We start from the raw sequence: 24,865 nt of genomic DNA, 5'->3' as shown, positions 1-24,865 counted from the left end.
TGAATCAGAGCTGCAATTTATGCCACAGCTGCAGCAATGCCAGATCTTAAGCCACTGCACCAGGCTAAGGATCAAATGGGGGCCCCCACAGAGACAAACCAGATCATTAACCAACTGCACTACAGCAGGGACTTTGAGGAATTCCCAAACAATTTAACAGCTAGTTTGTAATACTTTTTTGAGGGGCAGGGGTGGCCTCACCCACAGCATGCAGAAATTCCCAGGCCAGGGAACAAACCCATGCCACAGCAGTGACCCAAGCCACAGCAGTGACAATGCTGGGTCCTTTAACTGCTAGGCCACCAGGGAACGCTTGTACTACCTTTTCTTAAAGAGAGACGTGTGGAGAAAAGACATACCTATTTTTAACAGATGAGAAAAAAGGTGCATCAAGTATAAAAGCCATTGGCTGGCTATTTTCTGATGCCCAATTTTAACACTGCAGATACCATTTTTCAGTTCATTCAAGTTCTAACATCCTAACACACCAAAGGAAAGAATGGGGAATAAAGTGTTAATAACTCCAAGTTATAGCAATCCACTAAGATGCAATTCTATAACTTTATTCAAAAGTTCATTACTAAGTGGCTACCATTTCAAACTTCTACACCCCCATATGCTTTATATTCATTCTCTCATGTAATTCTAACAATAAGCTTATGCCCTTCTATGAGTATTGTTTTATTCTCACTTGCTTGAGTTTCAAGTATATTACATATATTTTATATATATATTGCACATATTAACATATATCTATATATACATATGGGGGGATTTTATATATTTATATATTGGCATGTATCTATCCATCCATGCATGTATGCATATATATATACACACACACAAATATATAATAGGCAAATGTGCATGTTATTATATATATTCACTGAGGGATGGAATGAGGTTAGTAGATCACAGTGGCCACCAGCTGTGGAAATTTAGGATACATATGTTCCATTTTGTAGAAGCTTATAAAAACTGATGTTAACAAAAAGCATTTTCTTCATTTTCTTCTTTTTTTTTTTTTTTCATCTTTTTGCCTTTTCTAGGGCCGCACCTGCAGCATATGGAGGTTCCCAGGCTAGGGGTCTTATCGGAGCTGTAACTGCCAAGCCTATGCCACAGCCACAGCATCGCAGGATCCGAGCCGCGTCTGCAACCTACACCACAGCTCAGGGCAATGCCAGATCCTCAACGCACTGAGCAAGGCCAGGGATAGAACCCACAACCTCATGGTTCCTAGTCGGATTCATTAACCACTGAGCATGACGGGAACTCCTCTTTTTTTTTGGTCTTTTTGCCCTTTATTTTTTTAGGGCTGCACCTTTGGCATATGGAGGTTCCCAGGCTAGGGATCTAATCGGAGCTGCTGTCGCCCACCTACGCCACAGCCACAGCAATGCCAGATCTGAGCCACGTCCGAGAACTACACCACAGCTCATGGCAACGCTGGATCCCCGACCCAATGAGCAAGGTCAGGGATTGAACCCGCAACCTCCTGGTTCCTAGTCGGATTCACTTCCACTGCGCCACGACAGGAATTCCACAAAAAGTATTTAATTTTTTTTCTTTTTTGGTGGCCCCACAGCATATGGAGTTCTTGGCTCAGGGATTGAATCTAAGCCAGAGCTGCAACCAATTCCACAGCTATGGCAACGCCGGATCCTTAATCCACTGCACCACGCCAGGAATCAAACATTGTGCCACAACGGGAACCCCACAAAAAGTATTTAACAATAGCAAAATCCTGGAGCAAGTATTAATGCAAAGATAACACTAGATTAATGAAAATCATCTCAGCACTGCTGTGATGTCACACCTGTGGTGTTGCATTTTAGGACAACAGAAAGTGTTAAGCAGACATTCCTAAAGCAGTCACATTATTCCAAGATTCCAAGTCTCACTGCAGATTACTGTAATTTACATAACTATATGCAATCATTCTGTTTGTGTAACTGTTTGCAAAATTACTATTCAGATTCATCAATCTATCTATTGTTGGCTTAAAACCATGGCTTAAAGCTACTGCTGGCTTCTTATTAGACATGGAATAAAAGTCCAAGTCCTTACTTATGGCTTTTGTGTCAGTCAAGGTCTGATCAGGAAAAAAGAACTTAAAATAGGAAATTCATTAAACAGGTGGTAGAAGATGGAAAAAGCAAAAAGGGAACACTGAAGTAATTTAATAACAACTGCAGGAAGCAGTTCCCACTTCTAAGGCTGGAGAACAAAGAGAACAGTTGGGGTGAGCAGAGCAAGAAGAATCAGAAGAGGATTCCCGGGGAGCTGGTTCTCCTGCTTCTGAGAAAGGGGCACCTTGACGTTGGTGCTGGCCGTTCAAGAGTTGGTGGGTGGGGGGACTGCTAAGATGGAGCTTAGAACTCTGAAGAAGGGCTGCTACTATTGAGGCTATTTCTGGAAAGAACCTGGAGAATGAACCAAATGCCCAAATGCCAGAAGCAAAATGTCATTACTTAGGTGACCATGATAGGAATAGCATGCAAATAGGCATGAGTGAGCCCCTTGTCCTTGCCCCTGCCCTCCAGTCTCCCTGTATCCTTTCCTGTTGACGGAACCTAACACTAGCTGACAAAGGCGCAGTACAGTTTGCAGCCCTGATATTGCAGCACAGTGTGGAGAAAAGTGGATTTGGAGCTGAGAGACCAGCACAGTCTTCAGTGGCCTCTGTGATCGAGCCTCTGCCTACCTTTCCCACCTGATTCTCTCCATTCTTCCCATCATATACTCTATTCCAATCACACTGGGTTTCTTTTTCTATCCCAAGACAACCAAGCTTATCCCCACTTCCAGGCATTTACACTCATTATTGCCTCTACTTATAAGTACCTTCTCCCTTAAGACTCTCTTATTTAGGGTATAACCTAAAGCCACCAACTCAAAGAGGACTTCTCTGACTTCACCAATCTATAGAAGTAATGATCTCCCCAATCACACTCTGTAAAATTCCCTATTTTCATTTCACTCATAGCATTAATCACTACTTAATATTATCTTTTAAAATGTGGCTTCTTGTTTGTTTCTTCCCTAAAAAATATGAGAATGGGGAGTTTGCTGCTGATCAATAGTTGAGGACTTGGTGTTGTCACTGCTGTGGCTTGGACAACTGCTGTGGCTCAGGTTTGATCCCTGGCCTAGGAACTTTGACATGCCAAGGGTGCAGCCAAAAGTAAATTTAAAGAAAAATGGTAGATCTGTCTTATTTGCCACTGTATCCTTGGGGGACCAGACATTCCAATAAATGCTGAATTAATGCATTTTAGAGAAAGTAAAAACCTCTAAGTATTTATGGAAGCTGGAAGGAATCTTGGAGATCACAGACCAACTCCAAGATTTGACAGCTGTGTAAGCTGAGCTTCGGAGAGCTGAAATGACATACCAAAGGGCCCACGGTGAGTGACAGAATGGTCACTTTCTGCTTTTCACATAACATCACCTCATTTTGCTCTCCCTGCTTTCCTGGTGCAATGACAGGGTCTTTGGGCAATAGTGGGCCTTCCAAAATTTTTTTGGGAACCAAAGAGAGAGAATGGATGAGTGACCTCTGCTCATATCTCCAGGAGGGGTCCCCAGGAAAGAGCTGTAACTGGACACTTTAACTGTGTTCAAAGCAAAAAATACCCACGACACCTGTGTTTCTCTGGGAACTTACCAACCGAGGCTCTCCCAGAGTGGGAAAAGGTGCAGAGTTGTTTCCCTAGGGTTAAGGTAGCCCTCTAGTGGACTAACAGTCAAAAGACTGATCTAGGACCTGCAATTAAACTGCTGGTGACATTGGGCAGCAAGTAAGTTACTTGTTAAAATTGGTCCTCTGTTTCCCCATCTCTAAAATGGTTGGGATATGCTGGGCTAGGATCGCTGTGGACTGAGAATTTGACTCAGTTGGTAGGAGCCGTGCCCGCGGGCTTTGAATATTGGAACAGACTCGATAAACCTTTCAACTCGATAAACCTTGACCTGCTGGAATGGTCAAGGTGCTGCAGATGTTAAACTGCTGGGGGCTAGGCTTCCCAGGTCATAAGGGGAGGTCGAGGGGTCAAAGGTCGTGTTCCGGTCAAACCCACTAAAAACCGGAAGTCCCGAGTGGGTCTACTCAGAGCTGGGGCCTCCAGCCACATGACTAAACCTTCCGAGGCGGAGCTTCAGCAGCCGGAGAGGGCGGAGTTTGGGGGCCTCCCAATGGCAGCGTCGGTGTCCTTCCAGTGCAACCTATCAACGTGGGGCGACGGTAAAATTTAAACCCCCCCCTCCTCTGGGACCTGTCCTGAAAGCGTTTGTAGAAAGTGCGGCCACTCGCCCCGCCCCTGCCATGGAGGCGGGGAGAAGGGCGGGCTTTCGCTCTCAAGTTCGCCTATCATAGCTGGCAATTTGGGGAGAGGCAGGCGCTGGCGCCAATCAGCGCAGCAGCCGGTACCCGGCGGAGCAGTTGGCTACAGTTGTTGCAACTTTTTTCGAAAGCTGCGTTTCCCGGGAGATCCTATGCGGTGACAGAGCGGGGCTATGGCTAGAGGTATTGGCCCAAGTGGCCAGCGCCGGGGCAGCTGCGGTGGGGGGTCGCGCTGGAGGCGGGACTGAGGTAGCGGGAGTGGCGGCGGGGAGGCGCTCTGCCGCGGGCTGCTCGGACCGAGCGCGGGGACAGGTGGGGGCGCGGGGGGGAGGGGCTGCGGAACCTTCTCATCCCCACCCTCGCTCCGGTACCCCCCCAGAAACCCGTTCCACTCCCGTTCCTCGGTTTTCCCTCTCTAAACTGTGGGCACTCGGTGGCCTGCCTCTCCGGAGGCAATGGGGCCATATGTCAAAGCTGTTTGGAAACTAAAGCGCAGGGCACCTCCAGGGAATGGTTGTTATTGATACAAATAGGGGAGAGAGCGAGGCATCGTCTGCTTAGGGGTTCTCTCTGGTTGGGAAGGAAAGCAACCCGGAGGCGAGGGCGCAGATCGGTAATTTACAAGGTGGGGAGCGCGTCGGAGTGGACACCGCGGCGGGCGCCTTCCCCACAACCTGAGTCAGCTCTGCGCCGCCGGGCGGGGACGGGCCCCGCTGGCCCACTTTGGGTTGACACGGGTCCCCTGCCACCTCCTGGGGCGGCCCTTCTCCCCATAGCTGATCAGGACTTTTGCCCACGGGACAAGGCTTGGTGGGATTGTGCAGCCGCGAGGGAAGTGAAGTCCCTGTCTGAAGTTCCTTGTACAGTTTACTGGCAGAATAGTAAGACCCATGTTATGCGGCAAAGTGATCTCCAACCGCTGATCACGTCCAGCTGCTGTGTCTCCTTCATGCAAAAACTTGAGCGTGACGATTCACTTGAATTATTATTTAAAAGAAGTTGAGGTTTAACATTTTCTCAAAAGTCCAAGTTCTTACATATTAGTAGGAATTTGCCTTAATGCAGTATCTTCCTTTTGTGATCATAATGAATAAAATAAGGATTCATTTAGCAAATATTTATTGGGCTTCTCTGTTTTCAGCCCCTGCACCCAGTTGCATCATTTATTCTCCCAGCTTCCCTTTAGGGTCTTTTGGGACATGACTTACCTAGATTATGATTAAGAAATGAGGCAGGAGTTCCCGTCGTGGCGCAGTGGTTGAAGAATCCGACTAGGAACCATGACGTTGCGGGTTCGGTCCCTGCCCTTGCTCAGTGGGTTAATGATCCGGCGTTGCCATGAGCTGTGGTGTAGGTTGCAGACGCGGCTCCGATCCTGCGTTGCTGTGGTTCTGGCGTAGGCTGGCAGCTACAGCTCCGATTAGACCCCTAGCCTGGGAACCTCCATATGCCGCGGGAAGGGCCCAAGAAATAGCAAAAAAAGACGAAAAAAGAAAAAAAAAAAAGAAAAGAAATGAGGCATAGTGAACTTCACAAGAGCTTCACAACCCAGTCCACAGAGAAAACTAAGACGCCTTAAATGTTTTTCTTCAGAAATGCATTAAGCATCTAAAAGTATATCTAATAATATCTGACTAATTTATCTGACATAGCTTAATAAATCTATGCATCCCTGATTCATTTTTCCCATCACAGCAAAATCATTTAAACTACCTGTTTCAGCAGTAGTGCATTAAAAAAAAGCTTGCTTTAACTAAATTAATCTTTGGGGGAAACACAACTCTGCCATTGAAATACTTAAATACTTAATATGGGAAAATAATAATTACCATTGAGGGCCAGGCACTTTATTATGTAAGTTAATCTTTACAACCTGTTATTTCCATTTTTCAGAGGTGGAAGCTGAAGTCCAAAGTCACTGTCCAGGCTCAGGCCATTCTCTGTCTTTACTTGTTCCACTCCACCTCCCTTATTTAACCATAGTGAAGATGAATGTTCCCAGCTTCTACCATGACTGGCTTACAAATCATCTTTGTTATGTACTGATTAGTGATTCTCACTGGCTCACTTGACCACCCCCCCCTCCAATCTTCCCCCCAAATTAGTGGTTATTTATTTCTTAGACTTCATTTTTTTTTTTAGACTTCATTATTTTTACAAACCATTAAATTGGCCACTTAGTGTCAAGATATCATGTTCAGTTCTTCAAAGGAAGGGTCTGTCTTTTTCTTCTAGAAAATCAGTCTTCGTTCCTAATTTATAGTTCATCTTAAGAGCCCTGCTGAGTCACATGAACAAAATGTTCAGATACTGGACGACTCTTCTCTGGTTTTAAAGTTTTACAATCATGTAAATATTTACAACCTCGAGGGTATTAGTTTGAGCAGGATACTTCTATCTACATTTCTCCATTTCTACTGCCACTGTCAGATGGCCTCCTCCTTGGTCTCCCCCTTTCCACTGTTACCATCTCCAGTTGATCATGCTTCAGCAGCTAGGGTGGTCCCCAAAAACACAGATTTTCATACTGTGACCCTCACTACTCCCCCACCCCCAGCCTCCCCTTTGTTCTTAGGATCAAATCCCCAGTTCTCACCATGGTCTATAGGGGCCTACACACCCCTCTGGCCTCACTGTTCTTTATCTTTCTGTATGGTTATTGTTGTGTCTTTAGCAGAGGGCTTGGAACACAGTTGGTAGTCAATAAATGCTTGTTGAATGAATAAATTGGTATTTTAGTGTCTGAGTTTGAGGAAAGCACTATACTTTCTTTCTTTTTTCTTTTTTTTTATGGTAAAGTACCCTCATACAGCAGAACTGGGTTCAGATCCCAGCTCCATCAATATCTTAGTCATGTAACCCTTAGGCTAGTGATTCATCTTAATTTCTGCCTCTGGGAAATAGGAATACTACCTTCTCCTAAATAGTTGGAAAGGTTAGATTAAATAATGCATCATATTATATTATAAGGGCTAACACAGTAAAAATTCAGTAAGTGTTAGCTATTAGTATCGTTGCTGTTGAATTCTAGTTTGTTTGGTTTTTTTTGGCCGCACCCATGGCATGTAGAAGTTCCCAGGCCAGGGGCTGAACCCGAACCACAGCAGTGACAATGCCGAGTCCTTAACCCACTGTGCCAACAGGGAATTCCTGAATTCTGTTTCTATGAGATCCTGGGCAACAGTAAGAGATTTTCTTTCTGTTAATTGGTAAATGTATTTGTTTTTTTTTGTTTTTTTTTGGTTTTTTTTTTTTTTGTTTTTTTTTGTTTTTTTTTTTTTTTGTCTTTTTGCTATTTCTTGGGCCGCTCCCGCGGCATATGGAGGTTCCCAGGCTAGGGGTCGAATCGGAGCTGTAGCCACTGGCCTACGCCAGGGCCACAGCAACGTGGGATCCGAGCCGCGTCTGCAACCTACATCACAGCTCACGGCAACGCCGGATCGTTAACCCACTGAGCAAGGGCAGGGACCGAACCCGCAACCTCATGGTTCCTAGTCGGATTCGTTAACCACTGCGCCACGACGGGAACTCCTGTATTTGTTATATATGTGTGAACACCTCATGTACAGAGAAAACATGTTTTGAAACTTCACTGAATGATCTCTACTACATTTTCTAGGTACTAGAGCTTCAGAATTGAGAGGAATAGGTACTAGACTTGCATTTTAATGTATGCCCTGCATTTGTAGGCTGGAGAAAACTACAGCCATGAGTGTGTGTGTGTATGTGTGTGTGGTGTGTGTGTGTGTGTGTGTGTGTGTGTGTGTGTGTGTGTGTAGTGGGGGTGGGGAGTTAAAATAGTATGAGAAGTGGACAAGATGATCTGAGCAGCTGCTTGCTGCCTCCAAATCATGATTTCCATAATAGTTTGGCATCAAACTACAAACCTGTTCTGCTCTGCAGAGGTAACAGACACTTTCAAATAGCTCAACCTGGGTGCCAGAATGTCGCTTTAGAATCCTCTTTAACTCTCTGTGTAGTCTCTTCAGTCTTCATGTGGGCAGAGTACCACCAGAGTTAGTGGTTGGGTGGGGATGGGGGAGGGGCTCCTCAGCCCTGCTCTGAAGGATGCTAAAGCATGAGCTGATTTGGGAGGCATTGTCCTGAGCAGTGTCTTGCCATTTAATCCACTCTTATCCCTTCTAAGGGGAGGCAGCTGTTTAAAGTGACAGCCATTTGTTTATTTGTGGATTTTGGAAGGTGCCCTGGGTGGGTTATGGAATTCATAGTTCTTGGTTTATTTTTGCTGTTGTTGTTGGTTTTTGTTTTTGTTTTTTTTTTTTTGTCTTTCTGCCATTTCTTGGGCCACTCTTGTGGCATATGGAGGTTCCCAGGCTAGGGGTCAAATTGGAGCTGTAGCCACCGGCCTACACCAGAGCCACAGCAATTCGGGATCCGAGCCACATCTGTGACCTACACCACAGCTCACAGCAACGCTGGATCCTTAACCTACTGAGCAAGGGCAGGGATCGAATCCGAAACCTCATGGTTCCTAGTCAGATTCGTTAACCACTGAACCACAACGGGAACTCCCATAGCTCTTGGTTTTTATCCATGAGGATGCTGAGATCTAGACTGGGTCTCAAAGCACCTCTGGGGCAGATGCAGGGAGAGATACCCAATCTTTGTCTTCCAGGCCATAACCCAAGGCTAGATGTCCTGAGGTGTCTTGTTTGCATCTATGACTTTGCACAAATACAGAGACTCTTTGGCTGTGGGCCCTCAAACCCCAATGGCTACGCTACAGCACAGTGGTTCAGGGCAATAAGCTATGCTGAGATAACTGCACTGCCTAGAACTCCTGCTTGCCTCAGACATTTTCTCTTTGGGGGACAGGAGGCTTGGGTGACTTGCTAAACCGTTCTCTAACACACTTGCTCCTTCCTACTTATTTCCTCATCTGTAACCAGGAAGATAGTGGCTAAGACTACAGCCTCTGGGGTCTGTTGGCCTGGAAATCTATTTCTAGTTCTGAGAATTTGGCCAAGCTTCTCACTTTTCTGAGCATTATTTTCCCTATCTGTGGAGGAGGTAATAATGGTGACTACCTTCACCCGGCTGCTGTGAGGTTTGACTGAGATAAGATATGCAAGAGAAGCACCCAGCAAACACACCATTATAATTCCTGGCTCTGTCTCCCCAGGGTCTGCACCGGTGCCGTGCAGACCAACTGGGTTTGACACCTGACCTGGTCATGTTCTAGTTCAGGTGGCCTTAGGCAAGCAGCTGCACTTCCCCAGAGGCTCAGTATCTTCATCAAAACGGGCTATGCACAGGACCTGCCCCCCCGGACTTGCCGGAAAGATTAAGTGCCCGGAAAACGTTCTGTGAGCACAGGCTCGGGCACCCCGGAGGGCTCTCTCGCCTGTCGCATTCACCGCTGCTGACTGCGCCTGGCTCGGACGGGTCTCCCGAAATATCTGAGGAGCGGGCCAGAGAAGGACCCTGGCGGGCGAAAGCCGGGGCTGTCATTATCATTTTTCCCACCCCTTCCTCCCGGAGTGGCTGAGAACGTGCGAGAGGGGGCGCGCCCGAGTCGGGATTCGTCGCGGCCGCGGGGCCCGCCCTCCCTCCCTCGCTCCCCTCCCTTCCTCCCTCCCTCGGGAGGAGCCTTGCAGCACCGCCCCTGCCAGCCCCCTCCCCGGCCGGGAGCGGACGGTGGGCGGTGGCGGCGGCGGCGGCTAGCAGGCGGGCCGCGGGGGACGCGCCGCCAGCGCCTCCCTCCCTGCGTCCTCGCTCCCGGGCTGGCCCGGGCTGCCGCGGCGCGCGGGTGCCGGGCCCTGCCTCGCAGGCCATGGGGGAAGGGGGCGCCGTGGGGCGCCGCCGGCCCTTCCCCGGGGCGCCGCGCCGGCGCTGGTGGCGGCGGCAGCAGCAGCAACAGCGGCAGCGGCAGCGCTGGTGGCCGGGCCGCGGCGGCGGCGGCGGCGAGGGCGAGGGGCGCGCCGCCATGGGCCTGGCCGGGCTGCAGGTGGGTGTGTCGGGCCCGGCCGCGCGGGGGGCGGGCGGCGCGCGGGGCCCGGCCGGGCCGGGCGGCGGGAGGGCGACGCGGGCCCCGGCCTGGCCCGGCCGGCCGGCCTCGGCCTCTCGGCGGCACGGGCGGCCCGTCGCCGCCGGGTCCTCGGAATATGGCTGCGGCGGGAGGCGCCGCCGCGGCGCCCGGCCCGGGCGGCCCCGCTCCCCGCCCCGCCGCGCCCTGAGCGCCCCCTCCCCCGCTTCCCCCGGGTCCCCCTCTCCAGGCAGGAAGATGTCCAAGCCCCGCGCGGTGGAGGCGGCGGCGGCGGCGGCGGCGGTGGCAGCGACGGCCCCGGGCCCGGAGATGGTGGAGCGGAGGGGCCCGGGGAGGCCCCGCACCAATGGGGTAAGCAGGCACCCTCCCCGCACTCGCTCCGCGCGCCCAGAAGGGCCATGCGCCCCCGCCGGCCCCGCTCCGATAGCACGTGGGCGCGCCGGCGGCCCTGGGGCTGGGGTGCGGGTGGGGCGCCCCGCCGGGCAGCTGCCTGCCTGGGAGTGGCGTCCACACTCGCTCCGCCATGACCCTGGCAATGTTTGACCTCGGAAAAGTTTGTGTCTTTATGACATTTCCGTAACCCTAGACCTAGCCACCGCCGTGGTGACTGCCTTCCCAGTGTGTGCGGGGCCTGCCCGGGGCCCTCAGGGAGGTCACGGGTCTTGCTGACTTGGTGTTGAATGGCTCACCAGGCAGAAAGGCCCAGCCGTGTTTCTGGGAAAGCCCTCCTCCCGTCTGTGCTTACTCAGAGGAGAGGCCCCACACCCAGAGACACCAGCGGTGACCTGCACCCGCCCCACCGGCCTGCCCACCGCAAATAAAGTGACCGCCCTAAATGCGCCGGCTGTAGGCAGCTGCTTTCATTAGCTCTGCACTTCCCCCCAGTTAGTCTGAGAATTACCCCAACCGCAGTCTCTTCCCGCAGTCCTGGGAGACTGTTGGGCTGCATGATTTGAGAGGAGCCAGGCCTGGGCACACAGAAGGCTCAGCAGTCATGCCAAGTCAGTCCTCCCTGCTGACCTCAGAACCAAGAAGTAGTTAATCAGGTTCTCTGAAGCCTGTTTCTGTGCTAGAGCCCCTGCACCTCTTGCCAGAGCAGTCAGCTTCTGCACCTAGGCCAGCCTTTCAAAATTCTTGCCTTGTTTTCCTGGGTCATTCTGACCTCCCTGCTGTTGGTAGGTTGCCTCCTTCTTGAGTAGACAGACCTTTTGTGGACAGCCGGTTCTGCTTCTGGCCAGGTGTTTCCCCCCCCCCCAGCAACTGGAATTAGAGACAGATTTGGACCTGGGGGAGTCTAAACTGGGCAGCTTCTCCTGGTAGCCCAGTTTTTGAGAGATATTGTCTATTTTTTGTCTCTGGTATTCTGATTGCCCCTTCTCTGCCCAAGTGCTGTGAGATATTCTTCTTCAAGCCTCTTTCAGAATATACATTTGTCGTTTTAGGAGAATGTATTTACCGGGCAGTCAAAGATCTATACCTACATGAGCCCGAACAAATGCTCTGGAATGCGTTCCCCCCTTCAGGAAGAGAACTCAGTTGCACATCATGAAGTCAAATGCCAGGGGAAGCCATTAGCCGGAATCTACAGGAAACGTGACGGTAAGCCTCTGAAATGGCCCTCTTCTGACCACAGTTGGTTGGGTTGCACCCTACGTAACAATGCATGTATATTATATTCTTATCCAGCCTTTTCAAGCCAAAGTTGGAAAGGTTTGAGCCATGTTCTGTCTTGCTGCTAAGAAACACAGACATGGGGGAGAGAGCAGCCTGTTCCAGGGTGTGTGCCTTTTAGTCTAACAGGTTCTCCCTGCTTTCACAAGAGTTAGCATGTCCTTTAAGCTGGATTATCTTGTCAAGTTGCAAAAATAAGGCACCTGACCTGTAGTTAAAGAGGTTCACAGGTGCCAAAAGTACAGAAATTATGAGTCTCGGTTGTCCAGACCAGATGCTTGTATTCTGCTGGAGTCCTGTGGACCTGAGTAACTGACTTCTCTCCCTTTGTGAGTTGGCCTTGACCTCACTTCTCTAAAGTATTTTTCTGGAGTTCCCGTTGTGGTTCAGTGGGTTAAGAACCCAACTAGTATCCATGAGGATGTGGGGTTGATCCCTGGCCTTGCTCAGTCGCTTAAGGATGTGGCATTGCCGTGAGCTGCGGTGTAGGCTTGGATCCCTGTTGCTGTGGCTATGGTGTAGCCTGGTGACTGCAGCTCCAATTCAACCCCTAGCCTGGGAACTTCCATGTGCTTTTTAGGTGTGGCCCTAAAAAACAACAAAATAATAATAAAGTATCTTTCCACTCAAGTATTCAATGCTACTCTTTGAAACAGCATACTCTGGAATGAGATCTGGAGTTAAAATGTGGAGCAAGAAGATATATGGTCAGTTCTGTCTGGCCCTGCAAAACATGATGAAATCTCTTAGAAATTTTGCTGTAATCCAGATATCCCCTTTTAAAGCTGCAGTAGAGGGGTGTATAGCTTGCCCCAGTTTACCATGTTCCCTTCTAATTAAAACTTGCCTTGGGCATCCTCTGATGGCCTAGTGGGTTGAGGCTCCTGCATTCTCACTGCTGTGGCTCTGGTTGTTGACCCCTAGCCTGAGAACCTCCATGTGCCTCTGGTGCAGCCCTAAAAAGACAAAAAAGGGGAAAAAAAAAAAAGGAAAAAAAAAAAAACCAAGAGAGAACCTGAAATAAATGTTGCAACTCATTAAAAACAAACAAACAAACAACCCCCCCCCCCCAAAAGAACCCTTGCCTTAAAGAAGCAGAACTCTGGGTACCAGCAGCTCCGTACAGGGAAGCTTTGTACTGGTTAACAGAGAATTCATAACGGATGGGGTAGGCCAGCCTTTGGGGCCAGATCTGAGAACCAAGGGCAGGAGCCAGCCCTCACCTGATTCCCTCTGGTGCACAGGGTGATGTTATTTCCGACAATTTGGGTTCTAATCCTAGTTCTGCCTTTTATAAAAGGGAGGGCCATGAGCTGTTTGCTACTCTTTTCTGAGCTTCAGCTCTCTTGTCTGTATGGTGGGAGAGAGAGGAGTCTGCTCTTACAGGGCTATTCTGAAGGTCAGTTAAAGTGCTGATGCAAAAGGGCTTTGTGAGTGCCCCATGCTGTCAGCCCTGTCTCCACTGGACTGCTAGCATCATGGGCTACACCTCCCCATACCTCTGCATCAGGAACACCTAGGATATACTCACCACCCTGGGTCTGGGGAAAGGGCCTTCTCGATGGCCAGCCAGTCTCATCCCTGGGGTGGGATATAGACTTTCCTAAATGGTGACACAGTGCCCAAGCTAGCTTATTTTGTAGTGTTACTAAGAGGCAGCAATTAGAATTGGGGGCCAGATGTACATTGGAGAAGACCCCAAGGGCCAGGCTCTTGTCCGTGATTCTTGACTTTTTTCCTGCCTTGATGCAGCCTAATGTGACAGCTGGTATTCACAGGAGGCTCCCCCTCCTAGGGTCATGCCCAGCATCTCAGCCTTAATTCCATCTTGTCCCACTCAGGAAGGCGTGTAAAGGAGTGAGAATCGTCTGGATGGATTCTGATGAATTTCTTTTTCCCTTTTCTTTATTGAGATATAATTCTGATATTCTGAAGTTCCCTTTTTTGGGGGGGGTGCTGCCCATGGTATACGGAAGTTCCCAGGCTAGGGATCAAACCTGAGCCACAGCAAGCTACAGCTCCGAGTCCTTAACCACTAGGCTCCCAGGGAATGCCCCGAAATTCATTTTAAAGGGTACAATTCGGTTGTTTTTAGTGTATCCACAGATATATGCAGTTGTCACCTCTGTCAAACTCCAGTATGTTTTCATCACCCCCAAAAGAAACCCTGTGCCTCTTCACAGTTACTCCCTATTCCTCCCTTCCCCCAGCCCCAGCCAACCACTGGTCTATTTTCTGTCTCTATGGATCTGCCTATTCCAGACATTTTATAAAACAGTCATACTATACGTGGCCTTTTGTGTCTGGCCTCTTTACCTCATTATAGTGTTTTCAAGGTTCATCCAAGTTGCAGCCTGTGTCAGTACTTCATTCCTTTCTGTGGCTGAATAATATTCCATCATGTGGATATACCACGTTTTATTTACCCATTCATCAATTGATGGACGTTGGAGTTGTTTCCATTTTTTGTCTATTATGAATAAGCTACTATAGATGTGTTTTTTGTGTAGACCTGTTTTTAATTCTCTTAATAGATGCCTAGGTCTTGGATTGCTGGGTCACTTGGTAACTCTTTAACGTTTTGAGGAATTACCAAACTATTCCAAAGTGACCATGCCATTTTATATTCCCACAAGTAATGTGTTATTTACTTATTTTTAAAAAGTGAATTTTTTTTACATCTTTTTAGGGCTGTACCCACAGCATATGGAGGTTCCCAGACTAGGGGTCGAATTGGAGCTGTAGCTGCTGGCCTACACCACAGCCACAGCAACACTGGATCCGAGCCACGTCTTTGACTTACACTGCAGCTCATGGCAATGCCAGATCCTTAACCCACTGAGCAAGGCCATGGATAGAACCTGCGTCATCACTGATGATAGTCAGATTTGTTTCCTCTGTGCCACAATGGGAACTCCCTTTACTTTTTAAAGTAAAAAAAAAAAAAAATTATTTAAAAATCTTTCAGCACTGGTTCTTTACAGCTATTTTTATTTTTTAATTTATTACTTTTTTCTTTTTTTGGCCACCCTGCGACATATGGAGTTCCCAGGCCAGGTATTAGATCCGAGCTGCAGTTGTGACCTATGGCACAGCTGTGGCAATGCCAGATTCTTTAATGCACTGTGCTGGGCCAGGGGTGGAACCAGCATCCTGGCACTACAGAGATGCCACCAAACCTGTTGCGCCACATTGGGAATACCCACAACTATTTTTAGTAACAAGTCACTGACAGGTGTTGGGGCACCATTCTGAGAACCACCATGAAAGCTGGGCTTCATCCCTATTAGAAGAGGGAGTTTTTTTTTTTTTAAAAAAAGAGTCTGAGGGTCCCTTGTGGTGCAGTGTGTTAAGGATCCGGTGTTTGTCACTGCAGCAGCTTAAGTCGCTGCTGTGGTGTGGGTTCAGTCCCTGGCCTGGGAACTTCCTCAGGCCGTGGGCATGAACACACACACACACTCTGAAATGAATCATGCCAGGCAGCTAGCTCTTGGGGAGAGAGGTCTTTGCTGGGGAGACGTTCTGCTTTATTGCCTTCCTCCTGTCCACCAATGCTGTCCCATTCTTTCAAAATTTAGCCTTTTTTTTTTTTTGCCTTTTCTAGGGCCGCTCCTACGGCATATGGAGGTTCCCAGGCTAGGGGTCTAGTCAGAGCTGTAGCTGCTGGCCTATGCCACAGCCATAGCAACTTGGGATCCGAGCTGCGTCTGTGACCTACACCACAGCTCACGGCAATGCCGGATCCTTAACCCACTGAGCGAGGCCAGGGATCGAACCCGCAACCTCATGATTCCTAGTCGGATTTGTTAACCACTGAGCCACGACGGGAACTCCAATTTAGCCTTTTTCTTCCCCCTGGGGTCTGCAGCCCATTTCCTGAAAAGCCACTGATCTTGCCTTTGTGCCAGTCTTGCTGGCCTTGATGCTTCTGCTTCAAGGACTGTTACCCTCAAGGCCCGATATGTTGATAAATTCTATGGGAGGAATCTTTCTCCAGCGTATATATCAATTCATCATGGTGTAACACTTCAAATATCTTGTAATTGTATTAACTATTTATATCTCAACAAAGCTGGAAAAAAAAAATGCAGAGAACCGAAAGCTCTGCCCAGTGTCTGGGTCCAAAGAGTAAAGCCAGAAGGTTTTCCTAAGAAACCCATTAGCAGACACCAGCCTTAGCAGACCAAGGGCACTGCTGTCCAGCACATCTATGCCCCTCTCCTTTCCTAAAGCCTGGCTTTGAAGGCAGCTGAGGGCTGGAAAGTGGGAAACGGAGAGTCTGGAATCAGCCCGTCTCTCTCCACCCTTTGCCCACAGAGAAAAGAAACTCTGGGAATGCAATACGAAGCACCGTGAAGTCCGAGGAACAGAAGATCAAAGACGCCAGGAGAGGCCCCCTGGCACCTTTTCCAAACCAAAAATCTGAAGCAGCAGAACCTCCCAAAACCCCGACCTCGTCTTGTGATTCTCCCAATGCAGCTGCTGCCAAGCAAGCCCTGAAAAAGCCCATGAGGGGCAAACAGGCCCCCAGGAAAAAGTAAGTGCCAGCCCGCCCCTAAGACCGGGCAGTCTGGTCCTGATACTGGCGTGGCCTGTCCAGTGCCAGCCAGGTTGAAACCATCCCTGCTCTCAGCCTGCATTAGAGCTCAGATTCCTGAGTCGCCACTAGGGATACCAGTATTAGTCAGCATTTTGTCTGGCACAGGTACAGAGCTCAGGAGCCCCCTCCCCGCCAAGAGCAGGCAGACTGTCTTTGACACTCTCTCTGAGGCCCCCCTGGGCAGCAGAGCCTTGAGTGACCCTGGGACACCGTGGACAAAGGTGTTTAAGTGACATCATTCTCAAGGAGCTCTCTCCTAAGGGGTTGTGTGCTTCCCTCCCGGATGTGAATGTGGTCTCCGTGCTAATACTTGCTTTCTCCTCTTCCTTTCCCATCCCAGAGCTCAAGGAAAAACGCAACAGAATCGCAAACTCACGGATTTCTACCCTGTGCGGAGGAGCTCCAGGAAGAGCAAAGCTGAGCTGCAGGTTAGAGGCATGTGGTTTTAGCCTCGGCTCCTGGAGGGGCAGGGAGGCCTGGGGAGCAGTGCAGGTAGTGTGCAGGACCTGAGCTCTCTTTGTATCATCTGGGGACAAGTCTCTTGGCCTCTGTGGCCTCGCTATTCTCCTTGGTCTAGTGGGGGCGGTCATCGTGATGTTCTGGGTCACCAGGAGCCTTGGTTAAGATGCCTCTGTGAAGGAGCCTTGTGACCTGTAGCATGTGGCATGGAAAGTCAGGTGTCACCATGAAAGCGACTTTTCTGGACATGTTGGCAGGGCCGTTGCATCCTGGGTCTGTGGGGAAGGCTGCTGTCTAGAAGTTTCCATGTCTTGGGGTAAAGAGGAGCAGCTTGGGAACTACTTACTGTGTATATGACCTCAGGCCTATACTTTACCACCCTGGGCCTCTCTATGCTGTCTGTGAAATGGGATAATAAAGCAGCCCCGCATGGCGTATTTGGGAGGATTCGATTTGTTAATGCACGCAGAACACTTAGAACCGTGCCTGGTACACAGTGAGACCTGCTAACTATTGTCGCTGTTGCTTCCCCGCTGTGGTCCCTTTTGGAGGCGCCTCTCTGCTCTTCGCTTGTTCCCACCCAGCCATGGTCCCCCAGAATCTGTGGAGGCCAGCCAGGCGGTGAGGCCCCGCCCGCCCACCGTCTTTGCAGAGTGCTGAGCTATGCAGCAGTTGATCAATATTTGATGCAGTGAGGTGTGGTGCTTGCCTTTCTGTTGAGGAAACTCAGGGTGTGGCCTGGCCCTGTGGCCTGCTGGGTGTGCAGATTAATTAACCTGGAGGCTGGCAAGTAGTGCTCCAGATTGCCACCCCCACTGAGGGGTGGGACATCTCAGCCCGCGCAGACCCCTTCAGCATTTAGATGGTGAATCTGTGGCTGTACATACAATGATCTAGTGTATCTCTTTCTCTTTTTGTCTTTGAATTGACAGGGCTACATTAAAAAACCAACAACAGAAGCGGGGGGGGGGGGGGGTCCGTTCCTACTCCCTTTCTCCCCCCTCCCCGGCTCCGCTCCAGAGAAGCTTTGGCTTTTATTTCTTTAGAAAGGCAGTGTTTTTCAGCCAAGAACAAGCTGTTACAAAATGTTTGCCTGCAGTGGGAGGCTGTGCTAGGTCACTCTTGGAGACGGCACTGCAGAGGGCGAGGCGGTGCCAGCCCCAGAACCCGGGACACTTCCCGGTTGCAGCTAGAGCCCCAACACCCACAGGGAGTCTGGGGGTCCACCAAGGGCCGCTGTGGGCTGCAGGATAGGGGTAGCTGAGTTTGCCTTTTTAATGAAAAAAACGGCTTTTCTGTCGAGGAGTGAAGGCTGCAGAGGGCTGTGATGCAGGTCTCCTGTATGTTGCAGCAGATGAGTAGAAGAGAACAGGCACTTGCTGCCCCAGGGCTCAGTCTGCAGGCACAGTAAAGCTGGCTCTGTCACTGGACCAAGAGCCAGTCGCTAGGGAGAGCCGTGCGGTGCCTGCCATCGTTTGTGTTGGCTGTCCTGAGTGGGCACTGTGGCCAGGTGGTTGCAGGCCAGGACAGTGAGGTGGCTGCTGGCCGGGTGGGGCTGTGGCCTGCAGGGCGGTGTCTCCTCTTGATTACAGAGGTGAAGCCCAAAGGTGGGGCGGCTGCATCTCCGCTGAGGGGGTAAGGTCAGGGACTGCCCTTCTGGGCTGGGCAGAACGGAGGCCTGGGTGGATGGGATGTAAGCAGGGGTGCAGATAGCTGGGGTGAAACAGAGCCCTGCAGGCACCTCGCTGGGGCTGAAGACTGAGTGGGCAGGACTGGGTCCAGGGTCCAAGTCCGGTCCAGAGGAAGCTAGGCCTTGGAGAGATGCCCTGAACCCCTCATTTGCTGTGGGAGCCGCTTCGCTGGCTGGAATGGCTGTGGGTGGGGTGACAGCCAGCTCTGGGGCAGGGACTGCAGTGTTGGCAGTGCCCTGGCCTCATCATCCCCAGCCCAGCCCTGGGCCTGGTGCAAAGCAGCTGCTGGTTCCAGCTCAGGAATGTCTTGGGTCATCCCTCCTTCCTCACTTTCTTTCAGACCTTGCTCCCCACCCCACTCAGGCCCTGGGTCCCCTGTGTGCTGCTGCCAGAATCCTCTTTTGGACACTCAGAGCTGGTCGCTCGCATGCCCCTAACACCTGAGCCTCCAGAGTGAAACTCAGACCCTTTGGCTCTGCATTCAGGGCATCTCGGCTGGCCCCAGCTCAGTCCTGCTTATTCTGCCACGGCAGGAAAATCCCCAGCTGCCTATCCCAGATTTCCCATGATTGTTCCCATTTACGTCTGCTCATTGGTCTCAGCATGCTTGTAACTAATTAATTATTCAACAAGGTGGTTGTGTGTGTGCCTATGGCAGAGTTGCTTTGAGGGCTTACTGTGTGCCAGGCACTGTTCTAGGCCAGGAGACTCCACAGTGAACAAGATCAGATGAGGCTCCTGAACTCACAGAGCTTATATTTAAGTGAGGAGTGATTAACAACAATAACAAAAAAACTGAAAAGCAAGATAATTTTGGAGCACTCTGACATTGGTTAATAAACCCTAGTAGTTGGATGGTGTGTCTAGGCCAAGGCTAGTTTAGCCATAGTAGCAAAGTTTCTCTGAGGAGGTGCCTTTTGAGCAGAGCTTGGAAGGGAGGAAGCAAGCCAGGCAAATGGATTAGGGAAAGGATTTACCAGGCAAGGGAATGGCAGATGCAAAGGCCCCGAGGCAGGACCAAAGCTGGCCTTCTGAAAGAGCCAGCCATTGTGGCTAGAGGGTGGGAGCCAGGGTGAGGCTAGGGCCTGGATCCTGCAGAATCTCAGGGCCGTCAGACAAATGGGTTTTATCCCAGTAGCAGAGCAAAGCTACTCATCTTAGGGTTCCTTGGTACATTTGTCACAACTAAGGAACCAGTGTTACTGTTAAATAAACTTCCTGGAGAACTTTAAGCAAGGGAATGACCTGATCTCCTTTACATTTTTAGAAGATCCCTCTGGCTGCCTTGTGGAGAAAGGGGCGGGTGGCTGGTTGAGGCCATGCCCCTGCTCCCGCCGTCTGATCAGCCCAAACTGGTGTTATATGAAATCAGAATTCTGATTTTTACGTGTCAGCAATTTAGATTTTTTTTTTAATTCTGCGTGGGCCAAGCAGAACACAGCCACGAGCCCAATTCTGCCCTTGCACTACCACTGTCTCCCTTCTGGTCCATCTGAACCCCAGGTGGCGAATTGTCCCCCTTCAAAAGGGCAGTGAGAGAAGGACGGGTGCTTGGGCAGCATCAGGGACCGATGCCATGGAAGCCAACTGTGAACGACCTGTGATCCCAGGCAGCCAGGGCTACTGGAATGGCCCAGGAGGGAATGCTGATGTACTTGTTTCTTTTTTCCTCCCCACCCAGTCCGAAGAAAGGAAAAGAATTGATGAATTGATTGAAAGTGGGAAGGAAGAAGGCATGAAGGTAAGGGGCGGCAGGGCCCACTGCATGGAGGCTAAGGCTGAGAGGTTGCACCTTCGCTGGTCCAGAGGCCGCAAAGAGCCATGCCGCTTGAACCCTCTCACTGTCAGTGTGACCAGGCAGACTCTTACAGGGACCAAATACCAAAACTATTGTTAAGGGAATGCCTCATGAAGGAAACATAATGGACCTTGTATGTGAGATGTTATCCTGAGGAAACTTTTTAAAAATTACAAAATACATAAAAAAGAAAATTTATCCTTGTAACCTTTTATCTATGTATTTATTTTTTGCTTTTTAGGGCTACACCTGCAGCATATGGATGTTCCTGGGTTAGGGGTCTAATTGGAGCTGTAGCTTCCAGCCTACACCACAGCCATGGCAACACGGGATCCTTAACCCACTGAGTGAGGCTGGGGATCGAACTGTGTCCTCACGGATACAAGTTGTATTTGTTTTCACTGCACCACAATGGGAACTCCCAGGGAAACTTTTAAAAGGACAGTGGTAAGTTTTTTCTGGACTATTTTCCTAGGGAATGGCATGCCCAGGGGATTTGGTTTTCTCTGAGTATATTTCAGACATACTGGGTAGATGAAAGGGGAGTAGCTCTCCATTAGTGGTGGCCAGATGGATCTGGACTAGTGCCCAGGGTTAGAAAGCTTCAGTTTCTACCCACCGTTGAGGGGGTTCTGGATTTAAGCCTAGGCCCCTCAAGCAGTCACTCTCCATTTCCATTTATAATGGAATAAGGAGAAACCCAGGAGGCTAAATTAGGGAATAAAGGAAAGACTCAGAACACTGGCTCCTGCTATTCCCCTGAAGAGGTCAGGTTGTGGATTTGGGTTTGTGCTACACTGCTTCCCAGCTGATCTCCCATGAGGATCCAGTGTAACAACACTTTGCAAATAGGCACAAAGAACTCTTTGGGGTGATGGATTGTGGCAATAGTTGCACAACAGTGTACATTTAATAATACCTGTCGAATTGTACATGTAAAAAATGAGTGAATTTTTTGGCCTACCTCAGTAAAGGTGTTAATAGAACAAGGTGCCAGCCTCTGGCCCCTGTGAAGCCGGCCATGTACGGTGGCCTTTGTTGCTATTATGATCTAACCCTCTTGGCACCTCCCAACAGATTGACCTCATTGACGGCAAAGGCCGGGGTGTGATCGCCACCAAGCAGTTCTCCAGGGGTGAGTTCGTGGTGGAGTATCATGGGGACCTCATCGAGATCACCGATGCCAAGAAGCGGGAGGCTCTGTATGCACAAGACCCCTCCACGGGCTGCTACATGTACTATTTTCAGTATCTGAGCAAAACCTACTGGTAAGTTACTCCCCTAGTGCCTCAAGGGGCCACAGAGGGCCCCTGATGTTTCTGCTGCAGCTCTCTCCCCAGAACACCCTGCCTCTTATTTTTTAGGGCTGCACTGTGGCACATGAAAGTGCCCAGGCTAGGCGTCTAATCAGAGCTGTGGCTGCCAGCCTGCACCACAGCCACAGCAACGCTGGAATTCGAGCTGCATCTGCGACCTACGCCACAGCTCATGGCAGTGCTGTATTCTTAACCCACCGAGCAGAGCCAGGGATCAAACCCACATCCTCATGGATACTAGTTGGGTTTGTTATCGCTGAGCCACAATGGGAACTTCCTGCCCTTCCCCATTTTTATTTTTATTTATTTATTTATTTATTTTGTCTTTTTGCTATTTCTTTGGGCCGCTCCTGTGGCATATGGAGGTTCCCAGGCTAGGGGTCGAATCGGAGCTGTAGCCACTGGCCTACGCCAGAGCCACAGCAACGTGGGATCCGAGCCCCATCTGCAACCTACACCACAGCCCATGGCAATGCCGGATCTTTAACCCACTGAGCAAGGGCAGGGACCGAACCCGCAACCTCATGGTTCCTAGTCGGATTCGTTAACCACTGCGCCACGGCGGGAACTCCCCTTCCCCATTTTTAATTTTGGGGGTTAGAGGTGAGCCAGTCACACAAAAGCCTGTATAGGGGTTGCCCTGGTCTCTCTCTGGGGCACGTGGCCAGAACAGCTGTGGGAATCACTGACTTCTGTTCTCAGTGTGGTAGTGTCATTGACTGTTTTTTTTGTGTTTGTATGGTTTTTTAATAGACTTTGTAGAGCAGTTTTAGGTTCCCAGCAAAACTGAGTGGAAAGAACAGAGAGTTCTCCTATACCGCCTGCCCCCACTACCAACATAATGACTTGTATTCATTGATTTATTATTCACAACTTCACAGTGACCTCCCAAGCCTCCAGTGAGCGCCTTTTGCATTCCCTCCTGCACCTGTCCCCCTCCACCACCTCAAATACTCCACCCAGCGCCTCTCTGCGCTCTTAAAGATGTTTCTTTAAGGTGAATTGCTTTCTCCCAAAACTTGGCTATAAATCACCATCCCACCAGCTAGTGTGACTCTGACCGGGTTCAGAAGCCTTTTTATCAGTTTAATCCTCTTGTCTCCCTCCCTCCCCACCAGTGTGGATGCAACTCGAGAGACAAATCGCCTAGGAAGACTGATCAATCACAGTAAATGTGGGAACTGCCAAACCAAACTGCACGACATCGACGGCGTGCCTCACCTCATCCTCATCGCCTCCCGAGACATCGAGGCCGGGGAGGAGCTCCTGTATGACTATGGGGACCGCAGCCGGGCTTCCATCGAAGCCTACCCTTGGCTGAAGCATTAACCCAATGGCCCCTCCCCCCTCCCCCACCCCATCTTTAATGGACAAAGTGCCCTCAAAAGGGAATTGATTTTTTTTTTTTACACACTTAATCTTAGCAGATTACTTCAGATGTTTTTAAAAAGTATATTAAGATGCCTTTTCACTGTAGTATTTAAATATCTGTTACAGGTTTCCAAGGTGGACTTGAACAGATGGCCTTATATTACCAAAACTTTTATATTCTAGTTGTTTTTGTACCTTTTTTGCATACAAGTCGAACGTTTGTGCTTCCCGTGCATGCAGTCAAAGACTCGGCACAGGTTTTAGAGGAAAGAGTTGAACATGAACTAGGAAGCTGGGCGATGCTCCTGTCTCCAGCTGAAGAGCCAGGACTCTCTCCCCCACATCCCGACATCCCAGTGCAGGTGGGTGCCAGGAAGACGCCGCCTCCCCACAGCCTGGATGGGATGTCCCCAAGCTCTTGTTCTCCTGACATCTCGACAGGCGCACATTGAAGTGTATGAATATTTTTTAAAAGGTTTCACAGTAAAGATAGTCTTCCCCTCTGCTTTCTCGAAAGCTTACCGACCCAGTGGCTCACGGGCCGGGGCTAGATTTACTCTTCCACGGGCTGCCGCTTTTCCAGGCACCTCGAAGCATCAGGGCGGGGAATCAAAGCAGATGTGGGCAGGGACGAGCATTGCTTACCTAGCCCTGCCAGGGCAGAGTTTCCCAAAACTGGGTTAATTTCTTTATAGAAATGTGAACACTGAGTTTATTTTAAGAAAATAATAAAAATCATAAAACAAAAAAGAAAAAAAAAAACCACAGAAGACAACTTACATGTATATAGGTCTTGAAGTGAGTGAAGTGGCTGCGCTTTTGTTTTGGCTCCCCCCCCCCTTGGTTTTGTTTTTATAGAAGAGATTTGAGATGGTACACTATTCTAATCAAAAATAAAGTTTTGTAGTGGGACCAGAAATTACTTACCCAATTCTCCACCCCCATCCCCCACCCCAACCTGATTCTGCTGGGCTGAAAGTTCCAGATTTGCTGTCAAGGCTTTTGTTTGTCAGACCACCTGGTGTACATCCTGTGAAGGTGCAGCCATGAACTGAAGGATGAGCCTGTAAGTGGCAGAGTGCAGGGCCTCTACCCCAGCTGCCAGGCTGCAGGGGATCATGGCTGAGGGTAAAGTCTTTGACTGTGATGGCAGGAGGAGCAGGTGGCTTCCTCCTAAAGGGGGACCCATTCCCACATTCTGCTAACCTGTAGTTCAGGGACCCTGGATCCGTGGCCTGGGGTCTCCTGGTCCTCTTGCTCCCAGGTAAATGTGAATGGAAACAGGTATGAGAGCCTGTCCTCAACATTGATGCCCCCCCAACCCTGGCCTCACGACGGTGCTACCTAAGAAAGTCTTCCCTCCCCACCCCCCACTTGCCTGGTCAGTGGTCAGTGAATTGGAGGAGGATCCGATGGGAGTGTGTAAATGTGAGATAAAATGTCTTGGTTGTACCTGTTTGTGGTTTAGCTTTGTATTTAAAGAAAAAAGGAAATAAACTTGAAAATTATTTGTCATCATAAAAATGAAACAAATTAAAATATTTATTGCCAGGCGAGGCTACCTGTGTTATTCTGGTTTTTTCTCAAGGCAGAGGTAGGGAAAAGTA

General features: G+C 49.8%; 2 protein-coding genes across 7 annotated transcripts in view; one reads left to right on the top strand and one right to left on the bottom strand.

Annotated features, from left to right (window-relative positions):
* Positions 1-1,541: 1,541 nt before the first annotated feature.
* RILPL2 (Rab interacting lysosomal protein like 2) overlaps positions 1,542-24,865 on the bottom strand; it is a 51,104-nt gene continuing 27,780 nt past the window's right edge. Inside the window, exon 5 of the mRNA XM_084996329.1 lies at positions 1,542-5,786. Within this exon, the coding sequence (XP_084852455.1) occupies positions 5,774-5,786 (13 nt within the window). The 3' untranslated portion in view covers positions 1,542-5,773. The remainder of the gene's footprint in view (positions 5,787-24,865) is intronic.
* On the top strand, positions 4,472-24,815 carry KMT5A (lysine methyltransferase 5A). Of its 6 annotated transcripts, XM_021072263.2 has the most exons (8): positions 4,472-4,528; positions 10,582-10,703; positions 11,795-11,951; positions 16,341-16,560; positions 16,964-17,051; positions 20,455-20,514; positions 21,649-21,839; positions 23,006-24,815. In XM_021072263.2, the coding sequence occupies exons 1-8, from the start codon at positions 4,519-4,521 to the stop codon at positions 23,214-23,216; spliced, it is 1,059 nt and encodes a 352-aa protein (XP_020927922.1). In that variant the 5' UTR covers positions 4,472-4,518; the 3' UTR covers positions 23,217-24,815. The 6 variants fall into 6 exon arrangements, with proteins under 6 accessions (XP_020927922.1, XP_084852405.1, XP_020927923.1 ...); XM_084996279.1 differs by lacking the exon at positions 10,582-10,703 and having other exon boundaries at positions 11,876-11,951; XM_021072264.2 differs by lacking the exon at positions 10,582-10,703.

This window comes from Sus scrofa, chromosome 14, assembly GCF_054392235.1.
Source record: "Sus scrofa isolate SSC_HxYL_T2T_F1_AM1 chromosome 14, Sscrofa_HxYL_maternal_Yorkshire_Landrace_v2.0, whole genome shotgun sequence".
Classification (NCBI taxonomy): domain Eukaryota; kingdom Metazoa; phylum Chordata; class Mammalia; order Artiodactyla; family Suidae; genus Sus; species Sus scrofa.
This window is presented reverse-complemented; position numbering and strand designations above follow the sequence as displayed.